Here is an 18689-nt window from a genome sequence, read left to right on the forward strand (position 1 = left end):
AATCCTTAGTAAATGACTTTTGTGATTTTATTTGAAAAGGCAAATAACAGTATTTGCCATGAAGTTGTTCTTATTTTCTTGGGTTCTGGCTGGGACCTCTGCGTGTCTCATACCACATTTGTCAGTGGAATCCATTCCCACATCATACTGAAGCCCGTATTCTTGTGTGAAGGGTGCATATAGGTTGTGTGTCCCCAAGGCCCGTGAGTAAGGGAGCAAGAGCTGAGGGTCATTACTGGTGAGCGGCATGACGCTTCTTTTCACCATTTTCTTTTGTTCTGGAGTATAGCACTGAGGGCTTTTCTTTCATCTTTTTATGAAAGATCATGGCTGTGCTTCAGGGTAACTGTAATACCTTTTATACTTGACTCTTTCTCCCATATCAAGTTAATGATTTCTTTATGTTGCTCTTCATTTTTAAGCATATTGAGGTAAAATATTTATTTTGTCAGAAAGAAGCAATACCCATGTGTCCTTTTTAATTGCTTCATTCTTAGCCTACCTCCTTTGGCTGTGAGCAGCTTAATAGCTAAAGAGCAGTCAGTTTTTCCTTTTAATTTTGCTTTCCTCTGAGTCCTTTTTCACGAATTGAGAGTGAAATAGGAAAAATGCCATTCATGAAATCTTGCCTCTAAAAACATATATCATTTAGTATTCCTTTCCTCTCAGCCCCAGACATTGCATTAAAATAGGCCTTTTATCATTATGAACTTGCTACAATAAGATAGTATCTCATTCATTGCTTTGTGTATTAAGAATCAGAAGGTAAATGTAACTGGTATGCCTTTTTTTTTTTTTAAGTTTTTATTTATTTATTTTGAGAGAGAACGCAAGCAGGGTAGGGGCAGAGAGATAGGGAGAGAGTATATCCCAAGCAGGCTCCCAGCTGATGCAGGATTCCAACTCACAAACCATGAGATCATGACCTGAGCGGAAACCAAACATTGATGCTCGACACTCGAGCCACCCAGGTACCCCTAACTGCTATGCTTTGGAGTTGGATTATCATTACTTGTTGAGTTGCCACATGCCCACCCCTCACTCCAAAGTATTTCCCATTATCCAGGACTTCATACGGTATGACATTATTGGCTTAAAGTGTGTATTTTTACTGCAAATTGAACGATCTGCATTATAACTTATATTCTGTGGTTTGCCCATAATGTACAGGAAAGTGGCCTTGAAGAAGGCTCTGTAAAGGAGCATTTGAATTGAACACTGACCTTATGTGATCCACCTGTGACAGCTTCAGTATTTTTCTCAGTGCCTCTGTATAATACTATAGGCTGAAATGCCTGCAAATAGCAAATTAAATGAACCTTCCATTTTCTAGGACTGTAGTATGTTTAAAGCAGTCAATATCATTGGGGGGAATGCTGACCTTGGATTCCAAAAGAATTTATTAAACCTATTGAGCTTGGTCTTTCCACATTTTTAAAGGTCTGTAAGTTCACATGCTTGAGTCTTAGCCAAACAAAAGTGTCTTGTGTGTACTATTTTAACATCTCATACCCAAACAAGTGTTTTTGGTCGAACTTAACTACCTACTCAGATTTTGGGATGGTCTAGTGAAGGCAGTAGATGAACCTTGTTCTCAGGGAACATCAACATTCTTTTCTCTTGGAGCATTGGTAGGAGTAATCAGAGAAACCCTGCCCAGTCTTTACCCTGCTCCAGAAGAGTAGGCCCTCCTGTTACCTCATCAGTAGAGCTGATGAACTGATGTTTAGATAGGCACACTTTCTAGGTGTACTGAGATTATTCAGGCAGTTAGATAGAAATAGAGAACTTTTGAAATGGTCTATGTGATACCAAGTAAATAGAAATGATTCCTTGGGTGATGATTTACAATGAAAGCCTTTTAAAAAGCCTTTAAAAAATACCAAATATCAAAGCCATTTAAAATAATTTATGATGTTTTAATAAAGTCACAGTTTCCAAATCTGTTACTAGAGATGCTTATATTTGTATCCCGCCTCTTCCTAAAATTAGATTTGATATGGCTTATTTCAAATAAAGAGAGACATGATAAAATAAGGTAGATGTAGAAAATCAGGAACCAGGAAAAGAATAATAGACAATCTTGAACTATAATTGCCATGACTGAGTTTGGATTTGGCACTGAACTTCCTGGTAGCAAGAAGGAAAGGATGAAACACAGTTGTGTAGTTCTTGTCCTTAGAATGGAGGGAGAATGCCCCCCCCCCTTTCTTTCATGGGAAATAAGCCTATGCTAAAGATGTGAAAAGAATCCTTACATGGGGCTTTTATGTATTTATACTTAAGAGTCAGTGAATGATTAAATATATAGGGTTGGTCAACATTTTAATACAGTATACTGACAGACACCACATTATTTTCCTTTTAAAAAAATTTGTTTTTAATTTTTGTGGTTTGTCTCTTAAAAGACAAGGTCATATTCTTCACGTGCGAACAGCTGTGATCTGGTGAGGAGCCTACCTGGCATGTGGCCTTCAGCCTCCCAGTGACATAATTGGGGAGGACAGAGGGCTGTGAGTCAAGTGCTTCCTTCCGATCATCCAGTATAGCTTTATCCTTTCTTTTTAAAGACAGTGTACAACTTTTGTTTATGTTTTAAATGTATTTTATAAAGAGTAATGTTTACTTATTTTTACTCACTTTAGTAAAGTTTTTTTTCCTGTTAGAGAATTTTGTTCATATACATTCATTATGGTTGTGACATGTGGATTCATTTTAACTGCTGCATTTTGTTCTCTTTCTCCTTAACCCTCTGCTTCCATCCCTCCTCTGTTTTTAACTGTCTTGACTCCTTTGCATGGATTGAGTCCTCTCGCCTCCTCTTCTCCACCCCCCACTCCCCCCACCTCTCCCCCCACCCCCCTTGTTTGGAAGTGGTAAACTCTGTTTTATTAGTAGTGGTTCTGGATATTTTAGCATGCATGTTTAACTGAGTGGTTGAGGGTTAATCAGTATCTTTTCCTCCTTCTGAAACTATGTAAGAATCTTAAAATGCTTTGACTTCAGTCATTCTCCAACTTAAATGTTACTGTTGTCCAGTACTTTGGTTCTTGTAAGTTTTAGTCCCATGAGTTAGGTACTATTGGTATTGCTGAATTCATTTTTTCAACTTTGCTTAAATTGTACTTGATACATTATTTTCATTGCTTCTCATTTCTTCTTTCATGTTGTTAAGCCTTCTGTCTGGAATTATCTCTTCTTCCTAAAGCATCTTTGTTACAAACTTAGTAGGGGGAGGGAAGATCTGTCTGGAGTAAATGATCTTGGGTTGTTTTTAGTCTTTATTGTGCCCCAAATCTTAGAGATAACAGTTTTGTTGAATGTATAGTCCTAGGATTATCCCCCTGCCAGGTCCCCAACTCCAGTGATTTGAAGATACTATTTCCCCATCTCTGGCATCCGTCATTGCTGTTAAGTCATCAGTCTTCTGAGCTTACTTTGCGGATAATTTGTATTTACTTTCTGTTTTTAAGACCTTGTTTTAAAACTAGAGTATTTGTTGTTGTAAAGATTCACTGTAGTATGTCTGGTTATGGATTTCTTTTTATTCCCCTATTTAGACTTTGTGTTCCCAAATCTGAAATTTATATTTCATCCACTCTGAAAATTTTTCATTCTCTCTTTCACTATTTCACTCCCCCTTTCTCTGTCTTTGTTTCTGAATCCCTCATGGTTGAATAGTAGATACTTTCAGTGTAATTGCATGTCTCTTAATTTTGTGCATTGTCTCCATATTGTGAAAATTTCTTAGTTTTCCTGAATAAGTTCTTAAGTTTGATTTTACAGGTTAGTACGTCTCTTTTTAACAGTACGTGATATATACTAAATTTCTAGGAGGTATAGAAGTTACAGATTTTCTCTTGAAGTTCTACTTTGATCCTTCTTAAATATGGCTAATCATTTTTTACTGTATTTTAACTTTGTATGCTTGCTTTTCTTTCATTTCTGTTAACATAATATATTTTTTAATACTCTAGTTTTGATCATTTGAGTATCTGTAGTCATTATGAATCTGATTACACAATTGTTTTGCTTACTCCTGCCCAAGATAACTTATTTCCTTGTGTACTTCCTGCATTTTTTATTGTAAATTTACCTTCCTGGAATTTTGTATATGAGAATTCTTTGAGGCCTGGGCTTGGATGACCTTCTATCAGAGAAAATTTCCATTTATATTTGCTTCTGCCAGTTGCTTAGGGACACCTCACCTTGTGAGGGCCAAGGTGTATTGGTCCATTAAAAACCCAAATTCTGGGGCGCCTGGGTGGCGCAGTCGGTTAAGCGTCCGACTTCAGCCAGGTCACGATCTCGCGGTCCGTGAGTTCGAGCCCCGCGTCAGGCTCTGGGCTGACGGCTCAGAGCCTGGAGCCTGTTTCCGATTCTGTGTCTCCCTCTCTCTCTGCCCCTCCCCCGTTCATGCTCTGTCTCTCTCTGTCCCAAAAATAAATAAAAAAAAAAAAGTTGAAAAAAAAAAAAAAGAAAAAAAAATTTAAAAAACCCAAATTCTAATCACAGAATGGAACATATCCATTTCTCTATTTCCCACCCCTGTGTAAGCACTGTTTTCAGTGGTTTGTTTTATAAAACTCTTTGAATTTCTGCTTTCTTATGTCTAGCCTCTGATAATTTCCCTCAATTACCTGGTTAGCCCTGCATCAAAAACCAAAAAAGAGTTGGAAGGTATAAATTGCAGAGTATAAAATTCACACCTACCCCTTTTAAGTATACAACTCTGATTTTTACTAAATTTGTAGAAGTATGCATCCATTACCACAATCCAGTTTGGAATTTTTCTATCATCCATGCATACTTCATTTTTTGGTAAGATATTTTGTTACTCCTAATAAGGTAGCCAACACCCTTTCCTCAAATTGGAAAGTTGGAGGCTTGTCCTCTGTTCCATCATCATTTCTCTTGTGGATTTGGGACTAACTGGTAGAAGTTTCTTGAGTGGTTCTGAAATTTATATGATGTGTAGTTGGGACTTCTCACTTGATGCATGTCAAGTTTACAAAGTTGAGTTACTGTTATTTTGGACTTGTTGAGAGCTCAGACTCAACCATTTTAAAGAGGAAAACTTAGGTGGTAGCATGACCCAGAGCCACAATGGCAAGTAATGCAGGTTTTGAGCTTCAGCCTCTTGAGCTTTATGCTTATGGTTGTGGACTTGAGCTCCCTTTTCCAAAGTTCTTTTCACTTGGTTTACTCCCCACAATGGGCATAGGCTGTTAGGTTATTAATTTACCACCAAGAACAAAAAGAAATCTCACTTCCTGCAGAGGTTCCAGAGTAAGGGGCAGTGGAGCCCCTCAGCCAAATATGAAGGAGAAGCAGTTACTGAGGGCTGTGGGAAGAAACTTGTGCTGACCTTACACAAATTTAACCTTCATCTAAAAGTCATCAACACATGTATAATAGAGGAGAAATTGTCATAATGGGTTTTTTTTCCCACTACGGAACTTCATAAATTTTATTTAAGAAGAGAAAATCTAGTATAAAGGTAGAGTTTTCCTAAATGTCTGAAAAGTTGTCTTTTTTGTAGTGTGCAGATGTCATATTTGTTGATATGACACAGCCTGGCTGTGACATTTCTTTTTTCCTCCACAGCATAAATTGTTACTGTGCTACTCCTAAAACCAGCAAAAATCCAGGGCTTTTTTTTTTTTTTTTTTTAGATCAGGGAGTTGCTGGTTTTCTGAAATGTTCTGCTCTTCTCTAAGGTCCAAACTTCCACAGTGTAGGCATAGATAGTACAAGAGGCCTTCATGATTTCAAAGCTTATGATTTCATAGGTCATAGTGTCAGTCTTAGGCCACCTCTTGAATTAGCAAGAATCAAAGACATTTAAACTGTTAATACACAAGTTACCGTGATAGCAGAGATATTCCCAGAGAAAATCTAGAAGTAACTGCAGAGTGTTCTGCCAGGTTCTCTGGAAGTTTGGTCTATGTATTTTTAATTTAAACTTGAGTCTCTTCTTCAGTCTCAGTATGAACTGCTCTCCCAAATTTCTAGAGCCCCAGAAGGAGACATTTAGGAAACCCCTCCTCTCAGCCTCCCCTTTCACTGTTGTCAAGCGTGGCACTAGTATATGAGGTTAGCGTCTCAGAGAGCTACGGTTGAGATGTTGCATTTGCACATTTGTCATTGTTGGAAGTGAGTAGCCCTGTCCCTGGAGGGTGAATAGAAGCTCATTCATCTGAAGAAGACTGTCAGTGACAGGCGCTCTCCCTCCTCCCAGGCCAGGCAGGGCAGCCTCCTGAAACAGGCAGTGTACTCTTGTGGAACATTACTGCTTCAGCAATACATCAGAAACCATTTAAGTAACGTTTTAAAACAAAGAACAAGTCTTGCATAGCCTTTATTTTGTTAGGAATTGTATCAGGAAACAGGAAAGATGGTTTACAGAGGTCAGCCATTTCAGCCTTAGCCACCCACACTCTCATGTATCTGATCTGTAATAGATAATAGTTTACATAATCTTTGCTTCTTACTTTTCTGGATCTTACAGATTCATAAAATTGGGTGAGTGTAAATTGAAATAAAATGATGCTAGTAGTGACTAGAGAGTAAGGATAGAAACAGAGTGACAGACCTTCCTGAATTTTACACTTGGCTGGCCTCCCACATAGTGGGAGTGGAGCGGGAGTGCTGGGTATTAGTGTGCTCACCTCACCAGGAATCTTTGTTAGTCTCAAATTACTAATGTAGTGATGAGCCCCAAATTTTATATTTGTTTTTCAAAATGACTTCTTAAGGAATTGAAACAGTGGGAGTTACAGATTCATGAACATATCTAAGTTAAGCTTTCTCCTGCACTGTAGCATCATTGAGGGATAATGTTTTTTAAACATTTTATATTTTACAAAATAGAGTTTTGGTTATGTTTTGCAGTAATTTTTAAACAAAAAAAATCTGCATAATCAACTGTATTATCATGAAGACTAGTGCCTGTTTGCTCAGGTCCAGTTGATAGTAGAAAGTGGAATTGTAATCTTTAGGGGAAATATGTTACTTCTGTATATGATTTTGAAGACCCCTAAACATTAAAGATCTGACTTAATTTTTTATTTCTTTACATTTTATATTTAAATTACATGTTAGTTCTGTTGTTTCTCCTTATGATTAGGCATTGCAGGATTCTGATAGTTAGCAGTCTTCCAGAAAGCTGATAATCCCTAACCATAATACTGCAAACAACAGCCATAATAGTACGTAATTTTTCTTTTGCCTGTATGTGCTTAAGTTGGGTGGAGGAGTGAAAATCAAAGGTTATCACCATTGCCCTTGTTTACTCTGGCATTTAAATTCCCAGAAAGTGCCTTTGATATTAAACTGCCTACGCTCTGTCATTCATAACTCAATTTGCAACCGGGGGGGCAGGGGAAGATGTGTCTTAGTACAGTGTATTCATTTGGTCCTTGGTATTACCAATGGGGTTGGCCAGCCTGTTTATGTAGAAACATGGGTAAGTGATCACAGTGCTCACAGTCGCTACAGAGCAAGGTTCTCACCACGGCCAGGGCTTCAGCTGAGGAAGTCTGACACAACTTGGAAAGATTGTTTCTGGCTACTGGAGCAGTGTCCTTAAGATACTTTGGACAGAAAGGAAAAGAGTTCAGTTCAAATAAAGCAGTACCATTCAGAAAGGAGTTCAGCTTTCAGTGCTTTTGAGAACCTAGTTGAAGGATAGTTTTCTTCTAACTGTGGGACATCATCCCTGTTTATTTTTCCATTTCTGATGAATATGACCTTGGGTATATCTTGATGTTATCTTAATACTATTTTTTTTTTAATTTGAAAAATAGCTTTGTGTTTAAATAAACCTCTTGGCTTAGTAATCAGCCATTCACCTGTAAAATGAGAATAGCATCTTAGAATTTCTATTTCTTTTCTTCAAGAACCAGCTACATGGTATATTTGTAATTCAGGATACCAACTTTTCTTTCTGAATGCCCTTGATTCCTTAGCTTTTCTCATGTTGTTGTCCACACCATGAGAACTGCCTTTCTGCTGTTCAGGCAGGTAAGAGAGCATGGTAAAGCCTATGAGTTATATGCCCTGGAATCTCATTCTGCCAACAGTGTGACCTGTGTTACAAGTCGACATAGTCTCCTTAGCACAGAGATTAAAAAAAAAAAATTGTCCTCCTAGGTAGGTAATTAATTTGAGAAATAAAATACCATTGGTGCTCTTGGCATGTGTTCTATAAAAGATCAGAGGTGGGAGTGGGTATACATTTGTTTTCCTTAGGGATCAAAAGAAAAATCTTCTAAGAACTTTTTATGGTGTTCCTTCTTCTAGGTTGCCAACTTGGCCTGTTCCATCTCAAACAATGAAGAAGGTGTAAAGCTTGTTCGAATGTCAGCAAGTCAGCTAGAAGCTCTCTGTCCTCAGGTAAGGTATGACCAAAATTGTTTATGGTACCACTGAATTGGAGTTCGGTTACATTGGAGATCAGGTTTATTTTTTTAATTTTGTTTTTAGAATTTTACATAGAAGTCTTGGGGACAAAACACTGATCCAGAGTTCACAAAGCTTGTAGAAATTTATGTTCAGCTTCAAGTGACATTTCCTTGGGGCATCACATATTACTATCCCTTGCCTTTCATTAAAAATGGATAGTGTCTTTCATTGCTGGCAAGTGGAGGGTGTGTAGTGACCTCACTACTCAGTCTGTAACCTCCTTGAGAGAGGGCCATCTGCAACATTTGACAGTCCTGGATTTAGGGTAGTTATCTCACAAACCTGAAGGAGTAACAGTTACCCACCTATGCTCCTTAATGCCTGGGATTTGGATCTTTGTGATGGAGGGAACAACATCCAAGAGCTAGAACCATTACTCTGTAATGTCCTGAAGTAGCATTTTGGTACATATTTTAGCAACGTAATCCAGCCAGCTACTGAATTAAAAGCTTGAGAACTTTTCTCCATTTATGATGGCATATTGGAAGACTAGCGATTATGGCAGTCTGGGAGTCTCGAAAGACTCTGAAGCACATAGAAGAACAGTTGCTTTGTTAAATGACCAACGTGTTGGCTGCCTCCTATGAGGGGAACTGACCCTGTCTGTGGGGTCCCCTGCTCCTTGACAGTCACAGGTGTTTTTAAACGGTATAAGTGCTGTTTTCAGTGGAAGAGGCTGCCCTTCTGATTTCCCAAGTAGAGACTGCTCATGGGCCTACTCTGAGGATTTACATTTACTTTCTCTAAATGTCCTGTCAGATGGCAGTGGCCACAGATAAAGGGAAATAAAGCAGAGGAACGGGAGTAACAAAAGAGAGGTCATAGGAATGAGATTTCTATGTTGTGTGTACAACCAGCTTTAAAATATACTGAGACCAATACTTTGGCCCTTTCATATAAATAATTCCTGACCCTCAAGATAGGCAACCAAAAGAAGTAAAGCCTGATTATTAATCTGGGATCTTAACTGGTGCACAGGTTAGTTAAGGCATTTGTTCTAATTGTCATTCATGTGTATCTCGCTTGCCAGTGAGAGTTGGTTTGTGTAAACACTACTATGATAGGCCATTGTGAATCCACATTATATGATGAACATCTTTTCAGCTTCCATCCAGTCATGAAATCCAGTAGAAATTGGTAGCGGTAAAGATAATAAGCACAATGGATTGAATGACTTGTAGAAAGTTCGTGGATGACTAAGTTGTAAGAAGTAAATTCAGAGTAAATTTCTAAAGATGGGGCATTCTTTCCCCAAGTTTATCATTTTACCCTATCAGCACTTTGTTTTTAATGTCTTTGGTTCTCCGTTTGGTTTTGAAATGCTTGAAAAGCCACAATGCTTTCACATACCAGCTGAAACAGATGGTAACATACGCTGATCACACCTACCAAGAGTATTTATATAAATGATCTTAAGTCTAGGAGAAAAAAATCACATGGAGAGTCTAGTAGATCCTAATGAAATGGTGGTGTGCACAAATCATGTGTGGCTGGGCCATATTGTGCCGGTTTGAGTTTGCCCTCAGCATTGTTTCTCTCTTGGGTATTTGATTTCTTCTAGTAGAACAGACCTTCAGGAGGAGTGGGTTTAGACCGTGCCCAGACCACCCTTAGTATTAGGTGTGTGTCCTGGATAAAAAGGTGTTTTCCCAAGTGTGCTTCTTGTCTTCTAGACTCTTGCCTAGGTTCATTTTTGCCCCTGCTCAAAGCAGGGCTGGGCAGACTCAGTGATGGCAAATACAGCAGGCATTTGCAGCCATGATAGTGACAAACTTGAGTAGTATGTGCCGTTTCTACATGAGGAAGCTGCGATTCCACTCCAGGCCAGTATTGCCAGGTCCTTTCATTATTTTTAAAGAGAAGTCAGCAATTCAGGTTTTTCTGTCAAGTCTCAATTTTAAACGATAGGTAACTAATAAAAAGTTTTGAAAGTCTTTGAAGAGGGTAAACCAAACTCCTCTGAGACTGCATCTGGCTTACCCTGGCCCGTGCATTGCATTCTCAAAGGGCTTCTTTTTCAAACTGGCTGGTGGCCATCCCTTTGAGGAAGAGGGGTTTCCCTGGAGCCCTCTCTCTCCTTACTCTTCATTCTGATGTGGGCAGTGACCTCTACCACCAGGACCCTGAACTAGAGGTGTTCCCTTCCACAGACACTGGCTTGTGTGATAAACAGACTAGGCTGGTTAGTTCCCCAGGAGTTTAGGAAGGGGTTTAATATGCTGTAGCCTATATGGCACAAAAACAGACACTCAGATCCATGGAATAGAATAGAGAACCCAGAAATGGATCCACAAATGTATGGCCAACTAAACTTCGACAAAGCAGGAAAGAATATCCAATGGAATAAAGACTGTCTCTTGAGCAAGTGGTGCTGGGAAAACTGGACAGTGACATGCAGAAAAATGAACCTGGACCACTTTCTTACACCATACACAAAAATAAACTCAAAATGGATGAAAGACCTAAATGTAAGACATTTGTAATGATGTAAGACATCAAAATTCTCAGGGAGAAAGCAGGCAAAAACCTCTTTGACCTTGGCCACAGCAACTTCTTACTCAACACGTCTCTGGAGGCAAGGGAAACAAAAGCACCAATGAGCTATAGGGACCTCATCAAAATAGAAGGCTTCTGCACAGCGAAGGAAACAATCACCAAAACTAAAAGGCAACCGACAGAATGGAAGAAGAGATTTGCAAACGACATATCAGATAAAGGGTTAGTATCCAAAATCTATAAAGAACTTCTCAAACTCAACACCCAAAAAACAAATAATCCAGTGAAGAAATGGGCAGAAGACATGAATAGACACTTCTCCAAAGAAGACATCCAGACGGCCAACTGACACATGAAAAAATGCTCAACATCACTCATCAGGGAAATACAGATCAAAACCACAATGAGATAGCACCTGTCAGAATGGCTAACATTAACAACTCAGGTAACAGTGGATGTTGGAGAGGATGCGGAGAAAGAGGATCTCTTTTGCACTGCTGGTGGGAAAGCAAACTGGCACAGCCTCTCTGGAAAATAGTACGGAGGTTCCTCAAAAAATTAAAAATAGAACTACCGGTAGTGCAACCTAGCAATTGCACTACTAGCATATTTATCCAGGGGATACAGGGATGCTGTTTTGAAGGGCCACATGCACCCCAAGTTTATAGTAGCGCTATCAACAACAGCCAAAGTATGGAAAGAGCTCAAATGTCCATCAATGGAGAAGGAAGATGTGGCGTGCGCACACACACACACACACACACACACACACACACACACACACACACACAAAATGGAGTATTACTTGGCAATCAAAAAGAATGAAATCTTGCCATTTGCAAGTACATGGATGGAACTAGAGGGTATTATGCTAAGCAAAATTAGAGAAAGATATCATATGACTCACTTATGAAGACTTTAAGACACGAACAGATGAACAAAAGGAAGGGAAGCAAAAATAATATAAAAACAGGAAGGAGGACAAAACGTAAGAGACTTAAATACGGACAACAGAGGGTTACTGGAGGGGTTGTGGGATGGGGGATGGGCTAAAGGGTAAGGGGCACTAAGGAATCTATTCCTGAAATCATTGTTGCACTATATGCTAACTAATTTGGATGTAAATTTAAAAATATAAAAATTAATTTATTAATTGACAAAAATGCTGTAGCCTATAGACAGTTATTAGAGTGCATCTTTATTGTGAGGCTGCTGGCAATATCTGACCACAGGATGAAGTACATGTTCGATTTTTCCATGCTGGTTTTTGTGCCTCACACCCACACTCTTGCATGTAGGAAGCCCGGGCCCCTGTGTTGGAGATGTTCTCCTTATGTAACTCTTCTGTGGCCCCACCTACATTTTGGAGTTGGCTCCTAGACCTTATTGTTGAAGGGGAGAGATGACAGATGGAACCTCCAGAGGAGCTTTTCCCCCATTTTGTCAGTTCACTCAGTAGCAAATTAACTTTGGAAATGAGAACTGTTGTGAAGTACTAACTTTGTAGCAGTTAAGTGACTTTAACTTCAAATATTTGAGATTAATTAAAGTTGAGGAGGAAGTAACCTGAAAGTGGCTTTGTTTTGTTGCTTGGGGGAACAAAAGCACCCACATTTTTTTGTGATTTGCTGTTGCAAGAAAGGAAGTAGGTCAGCTGTCTCTGCCTGCATTGTCTGCTACTCTGTGGCTGCACTGTCTCATTCTGTTCATCTGGAGGGGGACCTGCTTCCATTTGAGCAGAGAGCCCTAGTCTCACATGCCTTTATAAGGAAAAAACCCAACTGTTATGGGGATAAATATGAATCTGTACCCCACATATCCCTGACATGCCTTGTTTGTAGATGTGCCCAAGTCTTAGTCTGTGGTAGCTGCTTAAAATATTTCACTTTTTTAGTTCATTTGGTGCTGGGCAGCGAAAAAAAGGAAAAAGAAGGTTTCTGACAATTGAATCTTTAAAATTGTGGGAAGGCATTTTGGAGATGATCTCACTTAATATTTTATTTTTCTTAGTTCATTTGTGAGAATGAGCATTGTACATTTAGGTTAATACGGATCTGGCACTTTAATAATTCATATAGCCTGGTTTAATGCATGGCCTTTCTTGGAAATCTACACAAAGGTGAATTAGATATTTGAAGCCACAGCTTATCTGCATTTCTTTCTCTTTTTTTTTTCTTTTTGTCCTTCTCACTAACTAGAGAAACAACTTATGAAATTGCCCATTCTTCCTTGTGCCTCCTTAGATTTATCTTCCATATTGCTTCTTTTCCCTTTGTGCTTTTGGGAACACTGATCATTTTTGTGGCTGACAGGCTTAACAAGCATCAAATAAACACAAACCCAGACAGGCCTGGCCTATAGGTGGTGAGAAAATATGTAGCTCTTATTGGAGCATCTAAGGCATACAGGCCAGGGTACCCTGTGACCTCAGCTCTCACGCATCTATTATTTCACAATCATAGGACCATCTGACTTTGAACCACCTCACTTTTCCACTTTGGATATTCTCTAATCTTTTATTTCAAAGCAGTTTAACAGAAGAGCTCGAAGGAGATGCTTCTGACTAAAGGTTTCAGTACCTTGCCCTCCACCCCTTCCACTCCTTCTGACAGAGATCTGCTGGTAACATGCTGCCAGAGACATTGCAGTCTCCCTGTAAGGCTTGCATATTGATACTGGTCAGTTGTTTTCTTTTCTGGTACAGTCTGATTTCCATAGCCTAACAGTTGGAAAGTGTTTACTTCTCTTCTGTTTTCTTGAAAAATCTGTATAATTGATATTAGTCCTTTAAATGTTTGGGGTAATTTACCACTGAAGACATTTGGCCTGGAGTTTCCTTTGTGGGAAGGTTTTTAACAATTCAGTTTCTTAAATCGATATAAGGATATTCACATTAGGTGTTTATTCTTGAGTGTCTTTGGTAATTTATATTTCATCAGTTACTACTATGTTACTTTATTCCTTCTGCCAGATTTGGGGTTTAATTTGTCCTTTTTCTAGTTCTAAAGTTAGAAGTTTTTAGATCATTGATTTGAGACTTTCTTTTGTGATGTCACAGTTAAACATTTAATGGTATAAATTTCTCTTAAAGCACTGCTTTAGCTACATCCTACAAATTGTAATGTGTGTGTTAAATAGTATGGGAAGGTCAGCAAAGATGCCATTGAGAAAATGATTTAGAAGCAAAGACCCAGAGGAGATGATAGAACAAGCCATGGAGGTATGGCACTCCAGGCAGAGAGAACAGCAAATGCAGAGGCTTTCAAAAAGAGGGTCAGTTTTCTAACAGATGTTTGGGTGGTTTGGGGCTTTTTAGGGCCATGGTAAGGCCTTTGGCTTTTTACTCTGAGTGACATGGGAAGCCAGTGAAGGATTTTGAATAGAGGATTGACATGATTTAATTTAGGTTTGAACAAGGCCTCCCTGACTTCTGTCAGGAGGGATGGAAGGAGAGATATCTCTTAGGAGGCTGTGCTAATAAGCAGGAAAACACCCCTCACCCCTCACAAAGATGTTCATTTCCTAATTCCGAAACCTATAAATGCATTACTTTAAGTAGCAAAAGGTCTTTGTAAAGGTTAAAAAAAAGAGAGAGAGAGAGAGAGAGAACTAAGGGTAGTTAGATTATCAGGTAGGGACCCCAGTATAATCAAAGTATCCTAACAGGGAGACATAGGTGTCAGAGTCTGAGAAGACACTGTGATCGCAGAAGCAGGCATTGGAGCCATATGGTCACAAGCCGAGGAATGTGGGCAGCCTCTAGGAGTCAGACTGGATTCTCCTCTAGAGCTTCTAGAATGAATAGGTCTGCTGACACTTTGACTTCTGATGTCCAGAACTATAAGATAATACATTTGTGTTGTTTTAAGTAAAACTACTTCAGTAATAATATGTTATAGCAGCATTAGGAAACCAAAACAGAGGCTTCGGTACTAATCCAGGAAAGAGTACAGTGGATGTGGCAGGCACTGATTAGAGTCTGGATATATGATGATAGAATTTACTGAAGGATTAAATATGAGGTGGAGGGGAAAGAGAGGAGTGAAGGAGAATTCCAGGGTTTTGAATATAAGTAGCTGGAAGGATGGAGGTGTCATTTATTTTGATAGGGAAGCGTGGTTTGGGGGAACAGCTAAGGAGCTCTGTTTTAGACATGGTAATTAGATATGCAAGATGCTAAGTGAAATTCAAGGAACAGATCTAGACAGGTTGTATAAATGTGAGACTCATCAGCACACATAGGATACCATGAGCCTGGATGTGCTCACCAATAGAATGAGTATACCTAGAGTAAAAAAGTCTAGGTACTAAAACTGGGGTTCTCTAACATCTAAAGTTTGGGGAGATGAGCAAAGAAGACTGAGGAAGGGTTAGTAAGACCAGAAGAACACCAGAAGCTGGCTCTACCTTGGAAACCAAGTGAAAAAGAGTGTTTCTAGGAATGATGTTTATTCCTGTCAAATGGTTGTTGAACGTGAACTGAGAATTAGTCCTTGGATTGAACAATATGTAGAGATGACAAATGACCTTGGACAAAGGAGTTTAGGTAGAGTTTAGGAGACATAAGCTTGACTAGAATGGGTTCAAGAGAGGAGAGAGGGATTGGGTATAACAAGTTGGCAGCTCTTTCAGATTTTATGTAAGGTTTATAGAGACATGGGGTGGTAGCATGAGCTAGATACGGGATTGAGACTGTTACTTGTTTTTTATTTTTAGTTGGGACCCATACTAGCATGTTTTTTATGTTTACCTGTTGAAAATAATCCAATAGATGAGAAATATTTACAGTATAGAAAGGGGAAATATCGATAATACATAATTAGGAAATAGTCCAGTAAAGGGGAAATATTGATAATGTAGAATAATATCAGTATAAATATTGATAATACAGAATAGATAATCTATATAACCAATAGAATGTATAATAGACAATATCGATATAGATACTATAGAATGGACGAAGAATTGCTAGAGCAATGTCCTGGAGTAGGGGAGAGGAAATAAGATGCAGTGGACAGGTAGAAAGGTTGGTCTGAGATGGGAACATAGATTGAACACCTATATTTTTAAAAAGGTAAGACAGTACCTGGTACAGATGCAGGTAAGTGGGTAGATGTGGTGATAGGAACTATGGACATTGTCTTTTGATCGCATTCATCTCACTCAAGTAGGAAGCAGCAGGCTTTGAAGCTGAGACTGAGGATGCTGGCTGAGGTAGGTGAGAAAAGAAGGTGTGAAACAAATACTCATTTAGAGTCCAGGCTTGAGAGGAGGAGATTTACTAGACTAAGGAAGTATAGTTCCCTTGCTGTCTCCAACATTATGTGTCTTGAGTAATCAAGAATTTTAAAGCAAGACCACTCCGCATTCTTGGGACAGGAAATTGTGAGACATCTGAGTGGAGCTGTTTGGTATAGAGCAAGCGATATGAGTTGGGAGCTAGAATAAATGGTCTGGATAGGAGATGTGGGAGTAGTTGGCACCTAAGTGGTATGTAAAATCATGAAACTAGATGAAATTGCTCACTGTGAGGAGAAGAGTGTAGAAAGGAGAAAGGGCAGCATAGAAATAAACCTTGAGGAACTCTGAAATTCTTTGATGTCGAAGAAGACAAGGCAGCAAAGAAGACAGAGAAGAAATAGCCAGAGCAGTAGAAATTAAACAAAAAGTCTTCAAGAAAATCTAACCTCTAGGACTGACAAAAAACACTTTGTAAACCAGGAACATAAGAGAATTTGCTCAGCCTGGTAACATCATACCAGGTGAAACGTAATATTAACGGGAACAGGCTGAGTCCTTTCTCCCTACAATCAAAAACAAGACAAGGATGTCCTATTCAACGTTGTTCTAGAGGTTTTCAACATGGTGGTAGTGCCTCGTGTGGGGCTTTTTGCTAATTTAATGAGAAAAAATATTAACTCCCATTAATTTTTATTTCTTTTGATTTGTGAGAATAAATTTTTTCCCCTAGTTGTTTACTAGTCATTTATAGTTCATCTTAGGTAGGCTGTCCATGTCTTTCCCCCATTTTTCTATTAGTATTTTGGTGTTCTCCTTACAGATTTACCTAACATACTTCATCAGTTACATATACTTAAATACAGAAGTAATATAGTCAGATTTATGAATGGACTTCTCCCATTGTTATTTGGAAATAGGGCAGAGTTTTCTAAGAAATGAGAGATATTTCTCTTGAAGAATTCAGTCAAAACATAAATAGATGCCTTTTTTTTTTTTAATTGTTTTAGATGTTTATTCATTTTTGAGAGAAAGAGAGCATGAGCGGGGGCGGGGCAGAGAGAAAGGGAGACACAGAATCCAAGCAGGCTCCAGGCTCTGAGCTGTCAGCACAGAGCCCGATGTGGGGCTTGAACTCACAAACCATGAGATCATGACCTCAGCCGAAGTCAGAGGCTTAACTGACTGAGCCACCCAGGTGCCCCCATAAATAGATTCTTTAGCTTTGTTAGCTTTTAAATATAAGCATGAAGTGAGGGTTTAACTTTATTTTTCTCCAGATAGTCCATCAAATACAAAACCAATGTACTGTCAATCCCTACTTGTATGTGATGTTAACTTTTTTCATTCACTATGACAGTGTCTATTTTTAGATGATTCTATTGTAATTACTTTAGCTTTGTATTACATTTTAATTACCTCTCTTCCATTACTCTTGCTCTCTTTCTCCAAGGTTTTTTGGCTATTCCTAGCTGTTTATTGTTCCAGATTAATTTGTGAGTAAGTAGGTCAGTCTTCCTATGCCTAAACATGGAATATGTTTGTTTATTTGAGTTTTTGTAATATTCCTCAGAAAAGTTAAATCACTTACTGTTACTTTAATACTGTGGGTTTCTTCAGAGATCTAGTCCCCTTTATTTCCCGTTAATTGCTTTCATAAAGATTTGACATTCCTTTCATTTTCTTTTTTCTAGTATATAAAAAATTGATTTTTTAATAGATATTTATATTGTCTGTAGCTTCCTTAATGAACTCTTTATAATACTAAATTTTTGGGGGGTGACTCTCTTCAGTTTCCTAGATAAACAGAGATCATCTGTATTGAAAAGTCATTTGGTGGTCTCCTTTCTAACAGCTTTTTCTTTTATTTCTATTTCCCATTTGATTTCATTGGCTAGAAAGATCATTATATTATTGTTTAACTAATGGTAACAGTAAGTATAACATTAATAACATCTGTTTTTTAAGGTAAATGATTCTAGTTTTCACCACAAAGTATAATGTTTGATGATTATTTAAAGTAGTATGTTCAGAATCTTTCTAATTTACTCAGAGTCAGAGTCATCAGAAATGAGTATTTAATTTATCAAGTGTCCTTTGTAAATAGTTTGTAATGAAAATGAGAAAGTTAACCTTAGATAAGGTGCTTTTTCTCCATTATACTGTATGAGATAAGATATATTACAGAACAAAGAGAGCAATTTTCTTTTTGTAATGGAGGAATTATCTTCGTATTTAAAACATATAATTAATTCCCTGCCCGTGTTTACTTGGCTATCTTAGGAAACATTTTTTTCAGCCAAGTATTCTTATACAGTCTAGCTCTGCTCTGATTCATTGGTGCATTGGTGAATCAGTGAGTTAAGTAGTGAAGAGAGTAGTCCACAGTGGTGAATCACCTGGTGGGAAGTGAATGGCGAGAAGGAAGAGAGGCAAAGAACAAGTCTTGAAATGATGAAAATATGGAAGACCACAGTATAACACATGGA

General features: G+C 38.5%; 1 protein-coding gene across 1 annotated transcript in view; it reads left to right on the forward strand.

Annotated features, from left to right (window-relative positions):
* CTNNA1 (catenin alpha 1) overlaps positions 1-18689 on the forward strand; it is a 179983-nt gene that overhangs the window by 140183 nt on the left and 21111 nt on the right. Inside the window, exon 10 of the mRNA XM_030319218.2 lies at positions 8305-8397. Coding sequence (XP_030175078.1) covers positions 8305-8397 — 93 coding nt within the window. The remainder of the gene's footprint in view (positions 1-8304; positions 8398-18689) is intronic.

Source organism: Lynx canadensis, chromosome A1 (assembly GCF_007474595.2).
Source record: "Lynx canadensis isolate LIC74 chromosome A1, mLynCan4.pri.v2, whole genome shotgun sequence".
Lineage (NCBI taxonomy): Eukaryota > Metazoa > Chordata > Mammalia > Carnivora > Felidae > Lynx > Lynx canadensis.